Below are 18,880 nucleotides of genomic sequence, written 5' to 3' on the forward strand. Positions count from 1 at the left end.
ATTTATATACATAGTAATAAATTTGGATGTCAGGAGCGCAAAATTTGTCAACATGTTATTCATCGGTTTCTTCACACCTCGACTACTTTTATAGCTTTCGCGCAATATCTTTGGAAAGAAAACTTGGCAAATTCTCTCTGGTATTTTTATGAATAGATTGTGAAAAAAAAGCTAGTGCTAATCCATGAACCGGGCTTTTTTATAATTTACGAAGTGAAGATCGAGAAATCTCGATCCAACAAATTTTCACGTATTTTAAAATGTTTCTAAGAATGAAAATAATTCAAATTTTTCATTCAATCTATATCATTCTCTTTTTTTAAAACACCTTTTAATTCTTTTCTTTATCGAGAATTATTTTCAGATCAGATTTGATATATCTATAGTATCATAATTATAAAAAGTAATTGAAATCATACATATCCTATTTATAATAATATTTATAATTTCTATTTTATATGTAAATTACATGAGATTAATTAATTTAAGGGATTTAATTAAATTTTAAGTAATTTATAATCCTTGGATTAATTTATAATCCTTGACAAAATATAATGATAAAGTCATGATACATTACATGTAAATGTATAATATTTTATGTATCAAATTTAATGATGAAGTAAACAATGTGAAAGATTGCAGTTAAAGATAATTCGAGTTCATATATCATATGTAATCATACAATATATTATATTAAATTATTTTCGAAATTCAATAAATTTCTTGAGTCAAATTATGATGTTTTTTAATCTTTATTATGTCTAATATTTCATTTAATTTTTCAAATTTATTTTATACAATTAATTATATCTTAGGATTTCTCGTTTATTCAAATATGTATTCATGAATAATAATATAATATATTTATTAAAAATAATATATATAAAATATTATTAGAATTATTTTTTTAGAATCATTTAAATAATAATTAATAATTAAATTAAATAATATTTTGGATTTATTTTCCAAAAACTTGTTAAAAAGAAAAGACAAATCTTATTTACATATAAATATTTAGTCCATATATTCTTGTCCTTTCATTTTTCTTTCTCTCTCTCTCTTTTTATTCTTTCCCTTCCTTTTTCTTTCTTTCTGTTTTTCTTCCACGTTTATATCTCACTCTTCCATGCATTCCTTAACGATCTCTCCTTACACATCCATTATACATATCATTTTTCCATTCCATCATGCATGCATAATATTACGTGCAGCACAGAAAATTTTAATAATAAGTTTTGTTTACAAACATCCATACTTTTTACAAAAATCGAATTTTTCGACAACTTCTTAAATAAAACATAATTTTTTTTCTACTTATACGATCACGATTGACTTATTCCACTGGCCTGGCCATGACTGCGTTCTTCCATTTTCCTGACCTTGACTCGGGTTTATTCCACTTATCTCCCTTCGTTGCAGAAGAAATAACAAATTCATATCGTATGTGGGTCATTGACGAAAGAAATAAATCTCGATACGTGACTTCGCGATTGTTTATGATCTACCAACTTCTACTAATGGTTCTTCCACTTTTCTGGCCACCAGGCCACGAAAATGAAACTTGGATTTATGTGTTTGCGCTGCTGTTCCGCGGCTAGATCGCAGAAACAGGGAACGCCTTTGTTTCCCTCCAAGTGAAATAAATCGATAAAATGTTCTTGCACGTTCGAGTAATTAATTAAGTGAGTTATATTTATGTAATATGATATTTTATTCCTTGTCTTGGAGGTGTGCGTTAAATTGACGTACATAATTGCTTCTCTGATATTTTATTATTTTCACGTTTTTCCCCTTTCATTTATATACATGGAAATATTTAATTATTTAATACATGGATTTTTTTTATTTTATTATAACTATATAAAGGTTTTTTTTTATTCGATACTGGAACTTTTGTGATATTAACTTCCTAAAACTTTCCAGAGGTAGTGAAAATAATAAAACTTCATGAAGTTTTAATAAAACGAATATTTTTGAATGAAATGTATATATGCTGTTCGTAACTCTTAATTTTTTTTAATTAAAATTAATTTATAGTAGTAAGAAATTATTGATAATTTTTTATTCGAATATCGAATCATTTATATTTCGAGTAAAATATAAGTACTAATGTAATAGTAGCTTGGAAATTAAATTATTACGAATATAATTTTAACGAAAACTTATTTATAATTCGAATATATTTTTTAAATTACATTTTTATTCGACATAAAAAAATGATTCGCATTTATCTGTACAGCCATCCGGATAGATATTTTGCTCTGTCCTCTACCATCTTCCCAACTAATTTCATTAACCTACTTTTCTAATAAAGTATTTCAGGGATCGATAAAAATTTTAAAGTAGAAATTTGTTCTCGAGTTTACTAGAAGGAATTTTTTGTAATAGAATAAATTTAACGCACTTAGGATTCTTATTACTTTAATAACAAAAAAATTTCCTTAAGATAATTAATTCAACTTCAATTCATAATTCGAATTAAATAAATAATGGAAAAATCATGGAAAATATTGTTTTGAAAATTGCATTATATACATGGTGAATCATTAATTGAAATTAAGAATTAAAATTAAAATAAGAATTATTAGTTGAAATTTGTTAATTTATTATTGAATTAATAATTTATTATTTGAATTAAAAAATGTTTATGCTTAAAGGAACTTATCACAACATTAATTTTTATTACATTTAATTTAATTTTTTCTTTGAACAAAAAGTAATTGATAATATCAATATTTTGTTTAATATTAAGATTCAAAATCAAGTCAAACTCATTTCATTGTAGCTCCTATGAATTTCTTTCTTTTATCATGAAATTTCACTAAAAAATAGATATAAAAAATTAAATTGCATCCATAGTGATAACTATCTTCAAATATAATATTTAAAACATTTTTTTATAGAATCAATAAATAATTATTTTAATAATATTATAACACAATATTACAAAGAAGTACTATTTATTTATAATTTATAAATCTGATTATAATTATTATTCTCAAATTCATATAATTTGAAATTATCTATTAGAGCAAGTATCAGACTTAGTATCAGACTTGATACAAAGATCTAACGCGATAAAAATTTGCAACATCCACGTCGAAACTCAAATTCCAAATGTGCATTATGGATTGCATTATCCAAAAGAAATTTTGCAAAATAAGAACACAAGGAATGTTGAAAAGAGAAAATTTAAATGCAATCGCTACAGGTGAACGCTTTCTACGCGCGGCATAGAATTACTTGGCAAAAGAGAATCTCTGATTGGATCCTCTGTGAAGAAATTCTGGGCGAAGTTTCGTACCCGTGAACCCCTGCGGGATAATTGGCCACTAATTAATGGCCGCGAGGCAATCGAATTTCCAGCAACTTTCTCCCTTCGCGTGCATAAGAGTAAGCGATACGACTTCGTCGTTTCCCATCCAAAAATTAAATTATTTTCGTGGAAGATGAAGTCTTGCTTGGGTAATCACCATTACATATATCCTTTCTTTTGCTCCCTATTAATATTCGTGAGTTAATTTTACAAAAAGTGCATGAATAAAATTTATTACAATTATAGAATTGTATCATTAAAATTATCATTTTCTCTTTTTTTTCTTAAATCAATTAATTAATAATTTTATAATTAACATTACTTGTTTACGATTATTAGTGAGTTCGAAATATATATTAAACGGTTTATTATTATGTGTTTTTTCTTAAATGTAAATTATATCGAATTGATGAGAAATAAAGTTGGTTTTGTGAATGCAAATATAAATTAATTTATTATAAATTATCGATATACTGTTAGTATATCGTGGAATATCTTTAAAGGATTGATATCTTTTAAGAATCTTTAATCCAAACACAAAAGTTAACAAATATAATTTAATTAATTTTTCTTTATAGGGTTGATTGCTCTATTCAAAATTAAAAATAAATTATTAAAAGTGAATAATAAAAAAATATATTATGCATTTATGAATTAAAGAATGATATTGTCATAATTAATAAATTAAATATAAACTATGAAACATATTATTGATATTGAACGAGGAAATAAAATGTTTAAGTAAGAAGATATGTAGATGTCTGATAATGTTTAAATATCTTTCAAATTAGAATATATTAAAAAAGAATTTATCATATTACTGCATTTTATTAAATAAAAAAATAAATTATAGAAATATAATTAACAATAATTATGCATAAACATAACAAAATAAATATAATTTAAATAATCCATAATATCAGACATTTTAAAAAAAAATTACTTCCACTGGACCATAAGATTTCAATTTTTAATTATGCTTCACGGACAATCTAAGTCGTTTTTCATAAACTTTTAGAAAAATATTTTCTTTCGAATCAACGACTGTACAAAGATATCGATAAATATTTTTAAAAAATTTTTATTTAAAATTAAATGCAATAAAAAAGAGAGACAATAATATGGTTATATTTTTTGTGTTGGCTGTTTCAAGTCATGGTACGATTACAAGCTACGATGGGAGCCGAAGGAGTATGGAGGAGTTCACATGTTACACGTGCCGTCCGATCACATATGGCGGCCCGATATAGTCCTCTACAACAAGTGAGTCTGTCTGCCGTTTCTTTGTTCAATATTCTAATTACATCTTCTATAGTTCCACATTACATACATTCTATACATATAGTAGTGGCACAGCATGCTGCCAAGAGATTGGAATCAGTTTGGACATTCATTTCTTTGAGAAGTCGTCGTGTCGTCGTTTATGATGTAATTTTCTTTGTTCAACACGAAAACAAGCTAAGATCGAAGAAAAAGAAGAAGAATTTTCTTCTTCACATTGTTCACTTTCTAAAAATATCTGATATTCGTAAAAGACCTTGTCAAAAGACCAAAAAAAAAAAATAAATAAATAAATAAATAAAGATAAAATAAAGATGAAAAACAACTTAATATCTCTAAAAAAAATTAGAAACTCTTACTGATATTTACTTCCGCTGTGTGCGAAATTAATCTCAATTTCTCAATTATTCTAAAAAAAAAAAAGGAGAGAATGAAAATTTGCCTGTCTGTGTAAATATATCTTTTTCCTTAATATGTGTTTGCGCGCATGTTAGATTATAACAAACAAACAAACGGAAAGAGAAACGAGTGTCCACTCGACTTAACAAGAGAGGTACCATCGTCGTGCATATTGCATTTCAAAGTAGAACAGTCTATTTGATGTCAGAGTGCATCTCGTATCGCGACGTTGTTTCGAAAGTTACGGAAAAATGTGTTATATTGTTTGTCTTGAGAAAGATTTTCCAAATTCAAACTCCTCGTGAAGATTTACACCTTAAATGGTGAATCTCAGATTTATCGACGTCCCTCATCTATTTCCAGCATTATTATTGTTTGTTTACCCTGTCCAAAGTTTGTTAAAGTTGGTGTTCGTTTGCTTGAAAAATGTTGGAGAGGACGAAACACTTCTACGTAAATATTTACTGTATGAAATAAAAGAACTAGTTTTGTGACCGAATCCAATCGAGTCTTGTTGATGATATCCGTATTATGTACTCGAGTTTGTTTACATTCGATATATATACATATATATATATTACGTTTTATATTGTATCTCTATCTAAAATATCGTGGATTATCGGGAAAAAATCAATTATTTGTATATTTCGTTGAATAAAATAGTTAATTTTAGATTAAAAATTTGTAAAATGATAAAATAATTGAAATTTAATTTTCTTTTTCTTACTTTCAGAATTTTATATCGAATATAAAATTATTGCCAATTATTTATTTTATTACGTATTATAAAACTGAAATATTTAATAATTAACTCAAATTGAAGCGAATTAAGTTTCATTTTGAGGCACGATTCTTTTTTAAATTTTTTTTTTTGAATATTTTATATTAATATTCGAAAAAAAATATAACAAAATAAATATATTTTGTCTGAATCCACCGATTATTGTTAGAAACTACTATTATAGAAGTTTAAAGAAAGCCTGGTTTACTTCTAATAATATTACTAGATCGATTTGGACGATAATAATGATATCACAAATATTTTTCCATACAATAAATAGAAATGAAATTTAACGATTTTGAGTTTAGAAATACATTGAGATTTATTTTATATCTATTGATTAAATATGTCACAAAATGTAATAAAAGTTTTGAAAAAAGCTCGAATCATTTAATAATCAGATCGATCGTTCTAATGACAGAAGTGATGCCATAAATATTCACATAGTCAATCTCATCATCATGAAAACAATCGGTTTCCTCTCGTTCAGTTTTCTACGGAATGTCAATATGGCGTCATAACATGACCTAATCTCACTTAATTTATATCACACAGTTTGCTAAGAATATCAAATTTTAAACTTGAACCTATTTTAACTTTTAGACCAACAAATTTCTAAATTCAAAAATCAATGTATTTTATTTTTATTTCGTTCCTGTCAGGAAAAAAAAAGTTTAAAAAAAATTGATGCCCTGAAACGAAGCTTAATCTTGATAAATGTACAGGATATTTTCTAATTTTCTTAAATTTCAAATTATAGAAATTGTAAATAAAAATAAGAAAAACATGTTATTAAGTTAAAGTTTATCTATGAAAGTTTTGATACAAAATTATAGAAAAATTTTAAATTGAATCTAAATATACTATACATAACAATAATAATTTTAGAAAATATAAAATCTTTTTGAAATGAGAAAGCAAATTTTTTAATATCGAATGTGTTATGTACATATTCAAAATATTTAATTATATAACTTTCATAATATAAAAAATAACAAACTTTACAACATTTATATCTTATTTTCACTCAAAATTATTCTTTTTTAGTTACGAAAATTTCATTTTCAGCGTTGCATCAATGAGAATTCATAAACTATACTTACAATGCTATGCGGATGCAGCGAATTATCTGCTGGAATATTGAAATACGCTTTACAGATCATTATTTTCCCATTACCAGCATATTTATCTAGCTCGAGAACGCCCCTTTTATGCAGCTATCATTGATACCAACCATCGGCCTCGATAATACGGATATCGTAGATTCGAACAATTCGTTCACACTTCTGCCCTGAATCCGTCTACTCCAATGAATATCTCTCAACGAACACCAAAATAACGCACACACATATATATATATATATACACCCACATACACACAGAGAAGAAAAAGAAGAAAAAAAAAGGAACAATAATAAAGCAAATCGAGGAGGAACAAAGGCACCAATTCTAAATAATAATTCGTGATCTTCTCCTTTTGCTCCAATCTGCACATATTTGCGTAACTTTTGCCCTGTTCGCTGATAAACGAGCCAGAGCCAACGAGCTTGTTCGAGTCTTCTTTTTTTCCTCGGTTTTTGGCTCGGTGTTCGACAGTCACGGCGAGCTCTCGATGTAGTTACCGGATAGATTATTATTCATATCGCATGAAACATGGGCGCTGCGGCGAATGTTCGTGTAAATGGTTCTTGACAAACGGGTCGAGGTCACGAGAGAAACCGTTTCCGCTCGTTCGACGCCGCGGTCACTTCCGAGAATCTCTTAACGATCGTGCACAGTACGTTTCGAGATTCGAACTTGTTTTTCAGCTGACCGTCTCTGGGTAACCATTGGGATTAGTTGTAACGCGATATCGTTGACATTCATTGTTGATCTCTAGCGTGAAATTATCTTACGTATGGAATGGTAACGAGGAAAAAGTCGTTTTCTTTATCCGTTTCCATGTTCTTCGAATTGCGGAGTTTGTAATTGTTGTAATTAGGTTGTGGTTTTTTGTGCAGTCTAAAAACACGTTCAATTATATTCGACTGGCAAAATATATCGTGTTATTCGAATTGTGCGGAATAACGGAATAATATCTCTAATGAAAATTTCAATGAAATATTATTATCATAAAGGGCGGACTCTTTTAATTTTCGAAATATTTTCGTATATGCTCAATATTTTATTTCTCAATAAATTTAAGAATAAATATTTACAGTCAAAATACATGAATATTGCATATTATGCAATTATAAATCAATTTCTTCAAGCTATTTTTATTTATTTATTCGTTTGATAATGTGTTTTAAAATTGAAAATTAAAAATAAAGATATGTCTGTTATTCTGCATATTATTAATTCTCATGCTTTTTTAAATAATTTAAATAATTGTTTATTTTAAAATACTTAAAAAAAGAAATCTTTCTATAAGTCATACGATACATTGTTTCAATATCAAATTGGATATCGATACTTGAAAAAATTTTTCCAATTTTCAATATTATTACCAGCAATTTTATTCAGAGAATAAAGAATATTGAATTTCACGATATTAAATTTTTATATAAATAGAATTAATTTGAGAATAAAAATATATAATGTATTCATTTATGAAATATATTATTTGCATAAAAATCCGCAGTCTAGTTTCTATTTTAATTCGATGCGATGTTACGCGATATTAAATTTGATAAGGTGGGTATATGTAAAATTAAAATACATCGATCATTCGATAACTATTCTGGATGAGGTTGGATTGTGTAAAAAGTGAATGAATACGAAATGGGCCCTTATTTCGATCTGTTAAATAAAAAATTTTTGAAGAAACAGACATACATATATTTAGTATTCTCGTATATTCATGAATTGAAAATTATACACATATATTGATTTTTTTTTTCAAATTAGTATTTGATTCTTCGTTGACATTTTTTAGATATGTTTTTTTTTTTTTTTTAGATGTTAAATATATATCTTACCTTTAGAGTATGTTAGATTGTAATCAAAATTGAAAATTATAGATATTAAGTTTTACTAATATTTCTATAATAAATTTCTATTATTAATTGTTATAATTGATACGTAATACTAAGTAAAACATAAGTAGATAATTTTAGAAATTTCTGTATTTATAGAACAATATTAAAATTTATTATATATCGAAAAAGAAAAATCATATATCGTATAAAATAATTTTCATAATTATAATTGCTTCATGTCTTCCTTTTGGATGTAATTTAATTTTTAAATTGATAATAATTGTTAGAAATAAATCAGAAATGATGATTTACCATGATTTTTCGTATTTTCATCAAAGATAATAAAAATATTAGGCATATAAAAATATTTTACATGAATTTTACAAAAACAGATTTTTAAGATAATTCAAAAAATATTATATTTTACTATTGAAAATTTAATTTTAATAAAGTTAAGAAAGTTACACAAGAAATATCAATTTGGTTCCCTAAATTACACAAAGTTTACAGTTCAAACACGATACAAACTTCTACACAATCTATAACAAATTAAATAAATATTTAATTCTTCTTCTCGAATCAATATTTAACTTCAAATAAAGCAAATAAATTATCTTACTTTTAAATTTCCTTAAATTTCACAAAAACAAAATCAAATAATATTATCGATTGTTCTTGATTAATATGAAATTTTTTTCATTAGGATCCAGACCAATTAACAAGTTTTTCTATTTAAATTTAATTAGTTAATTTCCAGTTGAATATAAATAAATTATCGATAAAAGATTTTACATATAATTATATTTTACATATAAAAATAAGCAAAAAATGTAGCATTAATTTCATTTAAAAATTGATTTTCAAAAATGCGAATTTTAGAAATCGTCGATTATACAATTTTTTTGAATAATTTTATCGATAGTTCTCTCATTTCCAATTTTAAAATTAGCCAATTTTCCAATTTCAAAACTTTTGATTTCATCCTGTTCTTTCTCTTTTTTTTTTCCCTTATTTTTTTCACAAAGAATCACCCTGTATCCGTTTATTACTCTATCCGATCCGATAGAAATAAAGTTTCTCAAGTTCTCGATATAACTCTTCTTCTTCGATGGTCCTCGAATGGCGATCATTCTTTTTTCTCCCGATCGAGGAATATGCCACGGTCTACACTTCCTTCCTTGAATTTCTCTGGCAACAGATTCCACCATTCCTACTAACTTGATTTCTCGCGGTTCCATTAGTCTCCCGCTTATTTCTCCTTTTGCTCTCGACATTCACGTTCCTTATTTCTCGCTTCCTCTCTGTCTCTGTTTCACCCACTATTGCTTGTCTCACGTTCATCGCATTCATCCTTTCCTCCTCTTTTTTCCCCCCACTTTTTCCAACGACTTTCGCCGCCTACAAAGGCGAAGATTTATCGCGTCAACGTGAGACGAGATTCATCGATTGATATCGGGCCAAAAAAAAAAAAAAACGAAAAAAAGAAAAACGAATGAAAACCTGAAAATGAAATCGTTAACTTTGCAACAGCTGATGAATATCTGGAATATCCAATTGATTGGTGGGGAAGGAACAAGATCAGAACTTCTTAATTTGAAGAATTTGAATCTTTTTAGGATTGATTTTTTTTTGTAATTAAACAATGAAAATGGAAATATATTGAAAAATAAATGAGATACGTAAACTCTGATGTGAGAAAAATTATAACAGTTTCACGATTGTATTATTTTGGAATATATTATTAGTCTTAAGAAAGTTAAAAAGTATATAGACAAAAAAGAAAAAATATTTAACATATTATATATTATTTCTATTATATATTTTTAATATAAATAATTTTCATGGTTATAACAAACCAATAAAACTTAACCTAATTATAAATATATTAACTATTAGATCATTGCACTGCAATCAAGTATAATCCTAACCTAACAAGCTTTGTAAAAATTTTTTGAAAATATCTTTTTTGAAAATAAGCAGAAATAACGTATATATAAGAAAAAAATTTATTTCGAATAATTTTAACTAACATCAATGATCTAGTGCAAGCTATCGAATTAAGTTCTATAAATCGGTTAAAGAGGACACTAGTGGTATTTTCCAATTTGTTTTCACCAACGTAAACGACTCTAATATTATTCACATATATATAAAACAAATAATACATTCATCTACACGTTATTGAAAACGAATAAATTCTACATTAAGATCCCAAATACGGATTCTCTTATAAATTTTTCAAAAAAAAGAACGATCCGCGCACTTTGCCCCAAGGATCAAGCTTTCACGCGAAAATAAGCGAAGCGCAGTGCCGTAATTACAATATGAAAAACATAAGTTTCTCATTTCCGAAATTTTCGATGTACAAAGGCGCAATTCTGCTTTAATTAAAACGCAGGGACGAAAGGGAATCGCGTTTGTTCACGATGGATGCGCAACTATGTAAAACATAAAACGTGGCACTTGCCTTTACGGCCTGCGGCACAAACGACACCGGCCAATCTGTCCGACTGGTCGTCTTCTCGAAATCGATGTTCCGTTAAATGGAATAGTGGCTCGAAAAGCATTCGTAAAGGTTGTATACGGGGTATTGTATCGTGGTGTGGTGTATCGTGGAACAGTTGTCTCCTATCAGGCCAGCGCCAAACGCGCCCTCAGCTCAGCCCTCGTGTATTAACGTAATTTAATACGCCGCCATAATGCAAATTATGCACACCACCACGCACGCATTGCCGCCGTTAATGTTTTTCTACGCGATACGATTTACATAATTTACGATTTATAAATGTAATAAATTGTAATTCGTATTATCTTGAATCTCTTGTTATTGAGACGACAACGTAAAATTGAAATTTATGAAGGAAATTGCGTTTCTTTTCTTTTTTGTTTCTCTTGTAAAATGTTTCATTGTACAGTGTATTGTTGGTGAAATAATTTATGGAGGAAATTGTATTTTTCTTTTTTTTTTTTTTCTTTTTTGTAAGATGTTGGAAATTGTTAGTAGAATAATTTATAAAAGAAAAATTGTATTTTTTTTACTCTGCTTTTAAGATATTTCGTTGTACACTGTCAGAGAAGATAATTTATGACGTATATATATATATCTTTATTTAAGTGTATTTGTTATAACTCATTTTTAAATAATTTTTTGTAGATGGGAATATATTATATAGGTTTATGAAATGGGATTTCATTTTTTGAATAATATATGCATTGTTTCGTACAAAGGAAACGATCGCATCAAGCTTTCTGTTTTAATCCATTTGCAGCTAATTTTACGCGGGAAATATATACATCGTATGGATGTGTAAAATGAAATTTCATTTTTATAGAATAACATACGCGTTATTTTGTACAAAGGAAATGGTCAAGCATTTGCATATTTTAAATGATATTTAAAAAAGTTTCATATTATATTGATTATAACATAGAATTATCCACTATTCGAAAACGTTTATGCTTGTACTGATTATTTGATTACGAACAAACTTGTTCCTTTGTTATTTATAGTAATTGAAGTAATATAAACTCGCTATGCAGTATGTATACGCGTAATGGATACTTCATAACCTCGCTAATTACTTCTATGCGCCAAGATAGGCGAGATTATTTTATTATATGGGACAATTTTCAAACATTTCTACTAGTTTCTCAACAATCTGATATAATGAAAAATAAACGAATAAAGATAAATATTAGATATAATGAAAGTTAAAATTTTTTTATTACGTTTCCAACTGGTAATTCAGAATCATAAAAAGAAATTAATATTCGTAATGTATTTACATATGAAAAAATAGAATTAATCACTAATAACGTGATAATCATATATCAGATTTTGAATATAAAAGACTTTGAATATTTTTATAAATAAATAATCATTGAAATCTAAAATCAAATTTTTAAAAAATTAGATATTAATTGCTTTTGTATTGAAGAAATTATACTAACTATGATTTTATTACAAAATTATATAAATTACATAATTAATTACATAATAAATTACATAATCAATAAAAATACAATATTTTTTTAATTATTACATTTCAGTGTATTTTATATTTAATCAAAATGTATATATGTAATCAATCAAATGTCATATCAAACGTAAATAAATAAAGGTTAGAAATCAATGAAATATAATAATAATTTTCATAATATTATTTAATTTAATGAATTATATTCATCCATTTTTTTACTTAATTTACTTCAATTTCCTCGAACAATTATAATTTTGAATAATTTAACTTTTTCTTTATAATTATACGTTTTAAGATATAAATCTTGTTATATTCATTCATCATTGTCTGAGAGTAAGTCTCATTCTGTATACTGAATATAATTTATTAGCAGAATTTTATTTTGGATTTTCATAAAATTATGTGTAATTTTTTCACTTTTTTAAAATTATTTTTAAAATTATTTTCTAAATCCTAAATAAAAATTTTTCTTTACTTAATGAAATATAATTTATAAAACAGTATCGATACTGCGCAGTTATGCAATATTGCGCAGTTAATATCAGTTATACAAGATTTTATGAGCACCAACTATAAAAATCTTCGCATAAAAATAAACTTTTTATCTACAAATAAAGTGACCGTATATTTCAAATATTTTTTTATCTCGAATCTTTTAACTAAACATTAATTTATTAAAAATTATCTAAAATATCATGAATTTCATATGTTCTGCGTAAATTGTTTCTTTTTATAATCCATGAAAAAACTTAATAAATCTAATCTCTTGAAGTATAATTTAATTGAAATTAATTTTTCTTATGGATACGATTATGACAAATTTCTCGCCTAAGATCAATTAATAATAGAAAGAAATTATAAAAATGAAAAAAATATCCAACAAATTTTTAAAATTTCCTTTCTCTAATTATAATTTTAAAAAACATAATACAAATACCTGCTATATTATAAAAAAAAATATTGCAAATAAAATATTCTATCTTATATCACAATTTAACCACCTTTCACATATCCTCGACATCTCTCCTCCATCGACATCTTTCCAAATATTCCAAGCTGTGAAACACGATCATTTCGCATGGAGAACGTTCTGTTCTCAGAGGATTAAAACGAAATGATATAGATGTTGATGGATCTTGATGGATCGGTTTATTGGTAACTTGGAACGAAGGTGTGGATCGTTAGGAAGATCAACATGAACAGTTCTCTAGCTCACCACCACCTCGAGAATCGGATTGACGGTACGTGGCGGTGCCAGGCGCACGTACGAAAGATAACACGCCCACGCATCCTCGACTGCATACGGAAATGTGCACACACGTTCACTTGACCGCTCAAAGGTCATTCTGGAACGCTTATATATCGATTAAGGGCCAACTGACCTGAATATTCGTCTGCATGGTCGCGCATAGGGCTACGTGTTCCATCGAATAGTACGGCATGTCTGCCGTCGATGTCTCTCCATGTTGTTTCCAAGCCCGTTCGCGATGATCTTGTTCCGACTCGACAATAAAGACTAAAGTGGCGATTATCGGGGAAAATTGGCCGTTCGTTTTTTCGACGTTTCCTTTGTGGAAAGGTTTCAATTGGCGTTGAATTCATAGGTGGATTTTGGAGAAATATGCTCCCTTTGTTTGGAAAGTAGGTATTTTAAAGAAGATATTGAATAAAGAAAAGTTTACAATTTTGTTTAAGATCTTTTTATTATTTTTAGGTTGATTGATAAGTATTATTTGTTTCGATAGAAAGATTATATTTATCAATACTTATATATCATATTTTTCTTTGATTTTTCAATTAATAATAAAAACAGATGAATCGCAAAGATGGTAAAATTTGCAATAATAAAAAGTTGTTTACATCTATTGGAAATAACTTTGATGCTCTCTGCATTGAATATAACACAGCACATTGATTATTGCAAAATATAAATACAAAAATATATATTATTATGAAATGAATTATATAAAATATTATAAAATAAAAATATAACGATTTTTCATTTTCATTATTTTCTCCTCTTTTTTTTTTTTATCTAAATTTATATTTTTATATATCTGTTCTGTATAGAAATGGTCATAATTATCCGAGAAGAGTTGCGATCTCATTATAAATTTCAACGAGATTGTTTGAATATAAGAGCATTAACAAATAATCTTTTCGCATTAATAAATTCGAGCTTCTCGTACAAGAATGAAAGTTCTGGCATAAATTTTTTTCGTTTAGCATGGAATTAAATCTGTTCTAGAAATTTTCTTGAACATTTTCTGAGTCTTAAAAACTTATACATGCATCGAGGGATCGATTCAAAGCGAGATTTTGCGATTGAAATATTTTATTTTACTTTAACACGATATCTCGCATTATTAAATCAAGTACAATGAGCGATAATCATGTTGAAAGAAAGAATAATTCGCCTTAAATAATGGAAATTATTGCGGAATTATATCTAAAAAATATTTTAAAAAGTCAGATATTTTAAAAATCATTTGTACGTAGAAATTTGGAAAGAAACGATAACCTCAATAATGTTTCGATGACGAAGACAAATTATTTCCCTCTCTTCCTTTCCCACATTTTAAAGTAAGTAACGAAATCTTACGAATTTCAAAATAACGTAACTCAATTTCTATGATTATTTCACACTACTAGTATTTACATAACAAGTGGAACAACATTCCTTTCCATTTCAATAATAACAAACATGTCTTCCTCAATGATGGCTGACCTACTTTCCTCCATAGATGCAACAGCTCTCTTCACGATTGCTACCTCGTAACCGGGATTTTACCTCCCCCCGATGTAACACTTTAGCCCTTCCCCCCTCCAACGTTTTGTTTTGCCAATTGAAAAGGACTGGATCCCATTCCATATTCCATTTTATTAATTCTTCATCGAGAAGTGAGCGTCATCGATTCCTCGACAAAAGAAGAAGAAAAAAGAAAGAGGTAGTGGAGAGAACAAGGCTCGCTCCGGACCGATATACCTTTTTAATTAAGATTTTTCTCCTTTTATCGGTCCTTTTCCCTTTCGTTTCTCGAGCCGACTCTCAAGGAAACGGGAGACGCCGAAACCAACACCGAGATCGCTATAAGGATTTGCTTTTTTTTCCCCTCCCCCCCCCCCTCCCTCCCTCCCTCCCTCAAGTGCTTCCTGAATTCTGAAGAAGGCAATCGAGTTTCCACGAGAACCTTCTTAGACGCTTAACTTTAACTTAATCTTCTGCAGTTAATTCAAATCCTACGGAAAATCCTCTTACCTCGGATAATCAGATCCAGCACTAATGATAAGACGTTCGATCTATATATGCTCTAAATTATTAAACATCGACTGAATACGTGATTTTTTTTTTTTCTTCTTACACTGGATAGAATACGGCTCGATTTGCATGATAATTTGTCGATTAGATGTTATTGAGGAGCGACGAGAATTTCGTTATTATGTAATTATAGATCGGGCAGATTGGTCGGATTGGTTTTAAAAATATCATTCGTTGGTATCATTGCGGTGAAAATTATTATAATTTGTGATTTATTATTATATTCAATGTATATAAATAAGTATGAAATAAAATATATGAAAGAGTAATATGATACTGTTGTGATGTAAATATAACGTTGAGTCTAAATATAAACACAAGGATTTCTTAGAAGAAAAATCTATTTGCAATTTTACATTATACAATAAGATTACAATAATGACTTGTCATTTTATAAAATATTATTGATGATATTGATTAAATTGTGCAAAAGGATTCTGGTGTTAAATATACATATATAAATATTTTTATTTAAAATAAAAATGAAAGATAAAAGTAAAACTAAATAATTGTTTGAAAGAAAAAAAAATTTTTTTCGAAATAATAAAAGGTTTGCAAATAATTTCTAAAAATTTATTTGCAAACAAATTATTTTCGAATAATTTATTCGAATGTTTGATTATTTTAATATGAAATAAATAATAAAAAACTTATTACAATAAGTTATAAATTAATAAAATTCTTTATACATAGAAATATCAATCGAGTGAAAACGAAAAATAAACAATAGAAACTTGATATAGAAAAAAAATCATCTTATCAATAAAGAATTTACTTTAAAATTTTTTTTACTTTACTCGAATAGAATATAATTCAATTCTTATTTCTAATACTTTAATACCAAAATTATATTATTTAATTTATTATTAAATTATTAAATTATATTATTATATTATAATTATTTTCAATACTATATATAATACTATTTCACAATTATATTCTCTATGCATTTTTAGAAATCAATTTCGAAGAAGAAAAATTATTTTTGAGAATATAAATAATTGAAACCTGTGTCCTCATCCTGGATAACGATAGTCGTAAACTCGTTACACGGGATACGAGCAAATCGTGTGTCGCTTCTCCTTGGATCTAAATCTTCCATTTATCTGCGCCACCACCTTACAATCTCTGAGCTGTAGAAGTAAGATAGATGGAACACTTGGGATTATAACATTAATCGAAATTGTTCGACAATTCTATTTTATCTTATAATTTAATACTTGTAATTTAATAATTAAATTATATTCATAATAAACTAGTATGAAATTGAAAGATAATGTATGGACAAAAAGTTTATGGAAAAATTGATGAGATTATTAATTTTTTATTATTAGTTCAAATTTCAAGATTGTGTGATTTATAATTCACGTAAATCTACAATTTTGAAACTTGTTCTTAAATACTTGTTCTTAGCAATCGTCATTCACTTTTATCATTATATCTTCAAGAATAGTTAAAAGATATAAATTATTCATTTTTTTCTATATCTATCATTTTTTTTTGTTCTTAGCAATTGTCATTCTTTTATTATTATATGTTCAAAAAATAGTTAAAAGATATAAATTGTTCATTCTCTTCTATATCTACCAATTTAGAAATTAAATTATTTTGAACAGAAAATATCATGAAACAATTTCACAATTTCAGATGATGAATATAAAAATCAATATATCATTCATTATTCAATGTATTCACTAAATGTGAAAAAATGTATATCATTTTATTATATTAATAATAAATATATTATATTAATAATAAATATTACACATTAATTTAATAATTTCTCTTGAAGACAGAAAATTAAGAATAGTTATTATTTTGAATTAAAATAGTTTTAAAACATTTTAAAAATATAAAATTAATTTACTCATCTATATATTAAGTTCTGTATATAATATTCTCATACATTGATATATGAATGACATTTGGTCCAATCTTTTTAATATAAAATCCTATGAAAATTAATTTAAAATTGTTATTTGTAAATGAAAACTGAAAAAATAAAAAATAAAAAATGAAAAACAATTCTCATTTTAAATAAATATACATATGTTAAAAAGTCATCTCTACATATCAAAAAACAAAAAATAGAAAATTAGAAATTTTAATATTATTCGTTATTAATAATTTAGATAAAGATTGAAAGTATCGCATAACAAAATAACTGCAATATTTCGAGAATAATGACAAGTTGCAGATGGAAGATGATCTCGTCTAATTCGCATGGCTTACATAGCTATCCTAAATAATCAAGTGTAATTACAGGTTTGCAGATTAATGGTGGCTAAGGGAGTTAAGCGTCATCCTTTGACTCCCTTCTACCACATCAATGGGAACAATTTGCATTATTCGTATCGTGCAAACCGATTAAAATTTCAATATCAAATTGGCCGCTTTTCAGCTCTGATTACTCTGCTACTGTTAGGATACATCACCTATACGTTTGATAATTTACAAATACACGTTTATAAAAATAAAATTAAAAAGAAATTTAATCTGATTTTAATAGAAAAAAAAAAAATACGGAATATTTCAACATGTAAATATTTAGGTTATATATTATACATAGAATAGAATTGGTATATTATATTATGTGGTAGACAGAGATAATAGTATTTGTTTCAAGAAATAGTATTTGCATTTGCCAGAAAAACAATTTTGCCGCTATATACTCTGAAATCCACTTAATTATAAATATTCATGCGACTTTTATGCAAATTCTATGCAAGCTATGAATACACGTTCACTTGAAACTGAAGAGTTCCATAATCATCATTTATGTATACAAAGCTTAAAATTATTAAAGACAAAAATTTTAAAGGATCATCAGAAGAAATTCTTATA

At 26.6% G+C, this 18,880-nt stretch overlaps 1 protein-coding gene across 2 annotated transcripts in view; it reads left to right on the forward strand.

Annotated features, from left to right (window-relative positions):
- LOC122719062 (acetylcholine receptor subunit alpha-like) overlaps positions 1 to 18,880 on the forward strand; it is a 271,652-nt gene that overhangs the window by 102,554 nt on the left and 150,218 nt on the right. For both annotated transcript variants that reach the window (XM_043944592.1, XM_043944593.1), the window contains one exon: positions 4,470 to 4,579. In XM_043944592.1, coding sequence (XP_043800527.1) covers positions 4,470 to 4,579 — 110 coding nt within the window. The remainder of the gene's footprint in view (positions 1 to 4,469; positions 4,580 to 18,880) is intronic.

The sequence above is a fragment of the Apis laboriosa genome, unplaced genomic scaffold (genome assembly GCF_014066325.1).
Source record: "Apis laboriosa isolate Shangri-la unplaced genomic scaffold, ASM1406632v1 scaffold69_cov144, whole genome shotgun sequence".
In the NCBI taxonomy this organism is placed as follows: domain Eukaryota; kingdom Metazoa; phylum Arthropoda; class Insecta; order Hymenoptera; family Apidae; genus Apis; species Apis laboriosa.